The sequence below is a fragment of the Balaenoptera borealis genome (assembly GCF_965194805.1).
Source record: "Balaenoptera borealis genome assembly, chromosome: 5".
NCBI classification, from domain to species: Eukaryota; Metazoa; Chordata; class Mammalia; order Artiodactyla; family Balaenopteridae; genus Balaenoptera; species Balaenoptera borealis.
In genome coordinates, this window is record NC_138862.1 from 88250054 (window position 1) to 88258298 (window position 8245).

The window sequence follows — 8245 nt, forward strand, 5'->3', positions numbered from 1 at the left end:
TGAGCTAGAAATGGCTTCAATATTGAGCCTCCCTACACTGAGGCAGCCGGTAGGGAGGCTCAATGGCCAAGTGAAACCAAGTAAATCAGAGAACCATGGCTAGAACAAACTCCTGGCTTCTCTCTTCCTATCAGTGCCCATTGTACTCTACCACTAATACATTTAGTATTCCTTCTAGGAAAATTTCAAGCTTTTCTGGCACTGAGAGCTCTAGTTTCCAGACTTCAAGGAAAAGTGCCTTCTCTTAGATCCTACAAAGTGAATCTGTGGGGCAATGGATTGCTGAATGCCAGCTGAGTTGAAACAGGCAGAGTTGCTATGTATCTTTGCCCCAGGAGCACTCAACTCATTATCTCATATGGCAGAGCTGAGAGTGGCATGGATTAAAACAGCCACTGTTCTGCCTTCTGCCCACCAAAGTCGTCTATGTTTTTTGAGATGTATGTACATCCTCACCTTCTATTAGTTCTATTAGATAGAACTAAATAATCTTAAATGTTTATATTAGTTAGGAAGAAAGCCTGAAAATTAATGTGCTAGGTATCCAACGTAAGGAGTTACGAAAAGATTAAGAGAATATATTAAAAGAAAGTGTAAGGAAGGAAATAGTAAACATGAGTAGAAATAAATGGAATAAAAGATGTACTGTATTAAAGAATCAATGAGATCAAAGATTAGTTTTTTGAAAAGACTAATGAAATAGATAAACCTCTGATGAGACTGATTAAGAAAAACTAGAGAAGACTCAAATAAATATCAGGAATTTAAAAACCATAAGTACAGATACAGTTAGATTAGAAAGATAATAGAAGATATTAGAAACAACTTTATAGCAAGACATTTAAAAACTTTGATATATGATTTACTTAAATATATAGCAAATTCTTACAAATGTATGGCTTATTGAAACTGCTTTGAAATAACTAGAAAATCTAAATAGTTCTAAATTATTAAAAATTGAATCATCAATTTAAAATATCCTCATAATGGAAATACCAGGCTCTGATTATTTATAGGTAAGTTCTACCTAGAGTATACAAATAATTTGGAGGATCATATTCAGGAAGAGACTTGGTGACATAAAGATGCAAATTTACCACAAATTAATTAATAGCTTTCATAAAATTCCAGTAAAAATCACAAGAGCTTTTTTGGGAAGTGGGGTAGGCATGACTGGACAAGCTGATTCTAAAGTAGTTATGGGAGTGCAAACATCTAAGGATAGCAAATACAATCCTGATTACAAAAGAACAAGGTGGGCAACTTTTATACCAGACATCATGATGCATTATAATGCTAAAGTTTGTAAGCTCAGGGTTGGTGTTTGTCTGAGGTAGACAAAATTGACCAGTGGGACAGAGTAGAGATCCAGAAACATCCATGTGTATGTGGAAACCTAATATATGATACATGTGTACTTTTAGATCATTGAGGAAAGGACAAACTATCCAACAAAAGGTGCTCTACAGTTGGTTATCTATACAGAAAAAAATAGATGCCTAGTTCACACCACACACAAAAGTAAACTTCAGATGATTAAGGACTTAATTGTGAAAGGCAAACCTACAAAATATTAACTGTACCAGAGCATACCCTTTTGAACTTGGGATAGGAAAGGATTTCAAAATGTTGAAAAATTGCTGAGAACACATTAAAATTAAGACCATGTTTATGAAAAGACATCATAAAGAAAGTGAAAATACAAGTAAACTGGGAGAAGCTGTTTGCACACAATAGACAGAAAAAGGGTTAATAGAGACTTTTATAAAAGTTTTTAATAGTTTATATAGCATTTTAAATTGTTGCTGCAGGAGGGTTGGTGTATTTGGTCTACTGTACTGTCAGAAAAGGAAGTCTCATTGTTATTTCTCTCCTCCATCTCTTTCCCCTCTCCTGGAACTCTTATCATTCACATGTAACTTTCTGATCCTTCCTCTTAAGATTTCCATCTCTTTGTAATTTTCCTCTGGATTTTGAGATATTTCTTTCACTTTATCTTCCAGTTCTCTCATTTTGTTTTCAGCCATCCTCAATGGTTACCTTTCTATCTTCTATTAAATTTTTTAAATGAAAGAAAACAGACTTTTATAAAGAATTCCTACAAGTCAATAAGAAAAAGACAAAAATCCAATTAAAAATGGGCCACATGTTAGAACAGGCACTTTACAGAAAAGGACTAGGGACGTAGACTCAATCTTATTACTAATCTGAAAAATGGGAATTGAAAGCACAATACCCTCTGGACTGATGAAAATTAAAACCCCTAAAACTCTAGAGCAATGGAATCATACCTACAGCTGCTTTGGAAAGCAATGGCATTGCCTGGTGAAGTGGGAGCTGTGCATACTTTTGAATCAACAATTCCCAAGTTAGGTGTAAAACCTAAGAAATGTTTGTACGTATGTACAAGGAGACATGAACAAAAAGTATTATAGCAGCATTGTCAGTACAAAAAGAACTGGAAATAACGCCAATGTCTATGAGAAGCAGACTGGATGAATAAATGGTGGTATATTCATATAATGGCGTACTACACAGCAAACGAAATAAGCTACAGCTAGTCACATCAGCATTGATAAATCATGGGACCATGTTTGGTGAAAACAGCGAGTTGCAGAACAATTCATATGGTATGATTCAATTTATTTAAAGTCTCCAAACATTTAGAAGTAAACAATGTATTGTTTAAGCATTCAGATGTGACAAACTCATGAAGAAAAGCAAGGGAATGATAAACAGGAGGGTGGTTATCTCTGGGTGGGGGCAGGGATAAGGAGGGGGACGCTCTTAGGGAAGCGCCCTCAAGGGCTTCAAAAATTCTGATCGTTTTAGTTTTTAAGCTTAATGAAGGGTACTCAGATGTTTATTATATCATCATTCTCTGTATGTTAACATGTGATAAATGTTCCTTTATACCAATTCAATATTTAATATAAACAATCCAAAGAATATTTGATAAACACTCAGAGGTAATGTCCTTGGCTAATAACCTCTCTCTTTAATTTTTAAATTAGTTATTGCTGCTCTTGTTTTATTTTGCCTCCTGTGATTTAGAGATTAACGTTGGCTCACCTAACAAAGAAATTTGTTCAGAGAAGAAAAAGTATTCCTTCACATTGCTGGGCACGTGGAATGGAGGATAAGGATAGAAACCAGTGTTTTGCATATAGCAGATGATCAGAAAAAGGACTGGCTTTGAATTAAAATAATGAAAAAAATGTAAAGTTGACTTCAACTTCCCTCGAGCCATAAAAATTAGGTTTCAGAATTTTCAGTGGACTTTTACTTCTACTTAGTCGCTCTGCCTGTCTATAAGCTTATTTCTTGATGTTGCATCTCTTGAGGAATCCTAGGGAAGCTGACATCCTGACAAGTTTGTCTCTGGTCTCAGAGTAAGGCAATGTGGAGTGGAGCCAAGGGTTTTTGGCTGCCTGGCCTCTGGGATTGCCCGGGGGAACACAGTTGGAGAAGCTGAACACACAGAGGCCAGGTTTGTAGAATAAGAAACTGAGGGTGGAACAATTACCAGCAGTTCTGGGCAGTGCTTCCAGACAACCTAGTTAATTTATTTGCAAATAATTAACTTGAGGACCTTAATTATCTAGATTTATTATCAACCATCATTACTTTCCTTATCGCCATGATTACTGCCACCAAGAGTGTTAAGCAGAGCAATAGCTGATATTTAAAGTCAGTTTTAAAATCTGAGCCTTGTTCTACAAGAGTCTGTGAATTAGGCGGTGAAGACAGAGATGTGGTTAAGAAAGAGGTACAGGCAAATGAACCAACATCAAACTAAGGATACTGGCTTAGTGTCAGATTCTATTGCTGTATTCTTTGCCTGTTTTTCCATTTGTCTTTGATTTTGTAGGCCAAAGTCATGCAGATTGATTTCATAAGCCTTGGCATCCCCATCCCATAAATAAAACTTGCTGAAAATGATTTACTTAGAGTCAATATTTTAATTATTTTAAACCCCATAGTAACTGAAATCATGCTTTGAAAATAAAAACATGAAAGTAGTAATTTAAGAGTTTTATAGAGTCTTACTGGTGTAGGATATGAAGCTAATTATTTGTTCCTTTTAATGCCACAAATATTGCCAATATATCGTATTCACATATTTATTATCTCCTGTGATATACAATTTTCAACTCTATTTTATCATAGTTTCCCCCTGTGGGCTTGGTTGTTCACTGCTGCTCCAAATATCTCACGTTTGACAAGGGCCTATGTAAGCCATGGGGTGCGGGGGAGAGAGTACAACCTTGGGTTTAAATCTTGATTCAATCAGTGGCTAGTTGTTGCACCCTTGGAAGTTACTTAAACTCTCTAAGCCTCAGCTTTCCCAACTGTAAAATGGGCATAATAATCCTTATCTTACAAATTAGAAGAGAACAGTTTATGAAAACATGCAGTGCAGAGTAATTGCTTCTTAAATGTTAATCCTTTTGTATGTAAAAAATTTATATATATAGAAAAATGTATTTAATTAAATTACTCATTGAGAATAAATAGAAGTTGAAACAAATACATCATGCTTCACCTGCTCTGATGAAACCTTCAAAATCTAAGGAGGACTGGCCATTGACAGTCACACTATTCCTGTAGGGCAACAAAATCTCTGCCTTTCTGCACCATCAATGGTAGTGACCTTTTTTTTTTTTTTAAAGAAATGAGGAAATTTCATACAAAATATGGAATTTAAAAATGACACAAAATTTCAGTCTTATAGTAAAGCTCTTGCTGAAAGATGATTCAACTTAGTTGCTTGAAAGCAAATGAAAAGTAACTTGATTAAGCATTGAGAAAAAGCATGTGAAAACCTAGAGATGAACAAAGACAGTAAATTTTCAGTTGATCTGCTTGTGTCATGATGAGTACCAAGACTTTGTTCAAACACTAGTTGCCTTCTGAGCTGTAATTTTACTTAAACAACATATCATTATTTTTTCCATAGTTAAGATAATATAACATATTACAAAGCATTTGGAAAATGCAGGAGTAAGAAGCATACTTCTCCTTCCACGCCTTTTCCTATGTATATATTTTTTTTGTGGCTGCAATTATAGTATGTATGCACTTTTCCAACTTGATTTGTCAGTTAATATTATGCCAAAACATTTTTAACTGCTAAGTGATATATTACAGTCCATGATTTATTTAACAGATTTTCTATTGTGAATGTTAAAGTTGCTTCCAAATTTTTGCTGTAACATGTAATTATTGTGAAGAACAATTTTGCCTTCAGAATTTTTAAAGGATTTTATCTGTAGGGAAATACAGATTTTTAAAAGGAAAAATAGAAGTACCAGCTGTAAAATTTACACTCAAGTAAACCTCCCTCAGGTCCTTCTTCTTGTGCCCAACACCATTTATCAATCCTGATTTCTGTCAGATTCTGCAGGCAGGTGAGCCTTGCCTAAGCTGCAATATGTTGGTATAGGCAGTTGTGTTTAAAATTTAGCTTCATCAAATCCAAATAATAGTATCAGGTCAATAAGAAAGAGAGAGATGCAGAAGAAAAAAAGAAAGAGAAACCAAATGTTAAAAATGGCCAGAGAATTTTATGAATGTATTTACTCCCAAGTTGGAGGGCTGGGTTGAGCTGCATAATTGTCATTTTGTCTTTCATTATCACTGCTTTTGCCCTTTAATTTTTTTTCTTATTCCCCCATTTCTCCCTGACCCCAGGCTATTCTTCCAAGGAGTTTGAGGGCTCCATGGACTTCTCTATCCTTTTTTCATTCTTTCTTAGTTTTTGCTTTCCTTCCCTTCCATATGTCCACTGCCTTGAAATGCAATTTTCATTGTTTCAGTTCAGCATTTATTGAGCACTTACTGTGTGCCAGGTATGGTGGTAGGAGGTGAAAATTCAGGGGAGAGTAAAACACAAATTCTGTGATGGTCAAGAGGATAGTGGGTAGTTCTGATTGGATGGATATCTGAAGGCAGAGGTGGAGTTAGCTAAGTGACCAGTGTGTGTATATGTGCATGTGTAAAGGGCATTTCTGACAGGGAACAGCCTTTGTAAAGCTACGTGGTAGGAGTGAGCAAGGAGAATGCAAGGAGGAGGACAGCCAAAGTGTCTAAAACCCTATTCCCTCAATGTAGAGCCCATCCCACATTAACACTTGCAAAATATAAAGCTCAGTTGCCTAATGCTTTCTCTTTGGCATACTCTCTGGGTATTCAGGTTAAATGATTCTGAAAAGCCTCCAGAGTCCCAGTGATTTACCTTTTCTCATCATGTCTGTAAGATGAAGAGGTCCGGCCACTGGTCCATATAAACATCTTAGAGGATGTTGGTCCAGGGGCTCCTTTCCTTATGGTGGAAGTCCTGGAAGAATGGTGAAAAGACCTAGAAGAGGTACACACTGAAGTTAAATCCAGTACTTAAAGTTTGGGGAACTGTGTATCAGTAGCAACCAGTAACTCATGTTAAATAAGACCAGGTTTCTGTTGCTGTAGGGCAGTTGTTCTCAACCCTGGCTGCACATTAAAATCAACTGGGAATCTTTTAAAAAGCACTGAAGCCTGGGTCCCTCCCTCAGAAATGTGCATTCAATTTTTTTTAAAGCCTCCTAGTTGTTTCTAATGCACTGCTAGGATTAAGAGCCACTGCCTTAGGGAAACACAGTTTTCTAATTGATGTTATTACCATATTCCCTCTAAGATGTCTCCTCCAAAAATATAATTTGGTACAGTTTATTATTCTGTATTTTTCCAAAATTTTGGTTCAGGTTTGGTTCTATTTTTGTTCTATTTCTCTGTTCCTCTTCAAACTGTTTTCCTTGATGCTGACAGATGTGACATCTTACTGACGAGAGATCATCTTTTAAATGTGTTCAATTGTTGCCAAATCTGTAGGTTCATCCCTTGGCAGTTGAGTCTCGGAGAAAATCATGGCAGCAGCGGCAGCAGTATTCTCTGGCTCCTAATGGCCAGGTTTATAGGATCCAGAGTCAAGATACTAGAGGACTGTTGTATTCTTTCGGTCATGACTTGGCTTGGGGATTAGTTCTGTCATCTTGAAGTTATAAATATGAAATATCATAGAAATCTTAATTACATATAAAAGTTAAAATGATATTTAACAAATAGAACAAAGGAAGGAAGAAAGGTGATTCCTTCATGGATGCATAGTCGCTCGTGGCTTTCCTTTTGGTTGAGCACAGTATTAATGGTAAGCATGAGATTGGAAATAATATTAACTACTATATACTGTATTAGATACTACATGCCAGACAGTTTGCATATATTATCTATGTATATATCATGAAATGTATATGCCTATATCTATGTTATGCTCATATTATGAAAACCCTGCCAGGTAGATAATGCTATTATTTTTAGATTAAAAATGATGCTTCTAGGAGATTTAGAAAAGGTGGACCCACGTCTACTTGTCTCCAATCCTCATGCTTTCTGGGGAAAGACACATTACGGTCTAGCCCAGTGATTCTCAATGTGCATACGAATTACCTGGGGATCTTGTGATCATGCAGATTCTGATTCAGTGAGTCCGGGGAGGGGGCCCAAGATTCTGCATTTCTAACAAGCTCTCAGTGATGCTGATATTGCTGGTCTGCAGGAAACACTAAGCAGCTAGGGCTCAGAGCATGTACTCAGAGTCAGTAGTTGGTTATTGGCCCCATTTTTTTTTTTTTAAACTAACTAGCTGTGTGGCCTTGAGAAAGTCACTTATCTTTTCTAGGGCTTAGTTGTTTTTAATCTGTAACATGGAAAGTTTGAAATTGATGACATCTGAAATCCCTCTCAGCTCCAAAATTTTGTGACTCAGTAAATTGAAAAATCAATGGAAGCGTATTTTAAATCACTGTCTACTGACTTTCTGGAAATAGGTCTGGAAGTAGATCTCCTTCTGTAACCCTTGGGTCAGCATCAGAGATAGAAGGAACAGAGGCCATGGGAGATGGCTGGGGTTTGACAACCAGTATAGATGTAAGAAGTCAGACTTCCACCTTGGTCTCCCAGGATGAATGACCGGAATGAAAAGATACACCTGAATGGATGCCCTAGACATTTTCAGAAAGATTTAGAAGTTGAATCTGCTAGCTCTTTAAATGACTTGGATGTGGGATATTTAAAGTTATTTAGGTTTCCTTTTGAATATCTTTAAAACACATAAAATAGAATAGGAATTAAATTTGTTGTTAAAACTAATCAGTTTTCAGGAAATAAGAATGATTTTAATGTAAGCTGGATGAACTACCTCATAAGA

General features: G+C 36.2%; 1 protein-coding gene across 1 annotated transcript in view; it reads right to left on the reverse strand.

Moving 5' to 3' along the window:
* The window catches only part of KCNMB2 (potassium calcium-activated channel subfamily M regulatory beta subunit 2), a 30194-nt gene extending 23837 nt beyond the window's left edge, over positions 1-6357 (reverse strand). Inside the window, exon 1 of the mRNA XM_082394250.1 lies at positions 6239-6357. Coding sequence (XP_082250376.1) covers positions 6239-6294 — 56 coding nt within the window. The 5' untranslated portion in view covers positions 6295-6357. The remainder of the gene's footprint in view (positions 1-6238) is intronic.
* Between the last annotated feature and the right edge of the window lie 1888 nt (positions 6358-8245).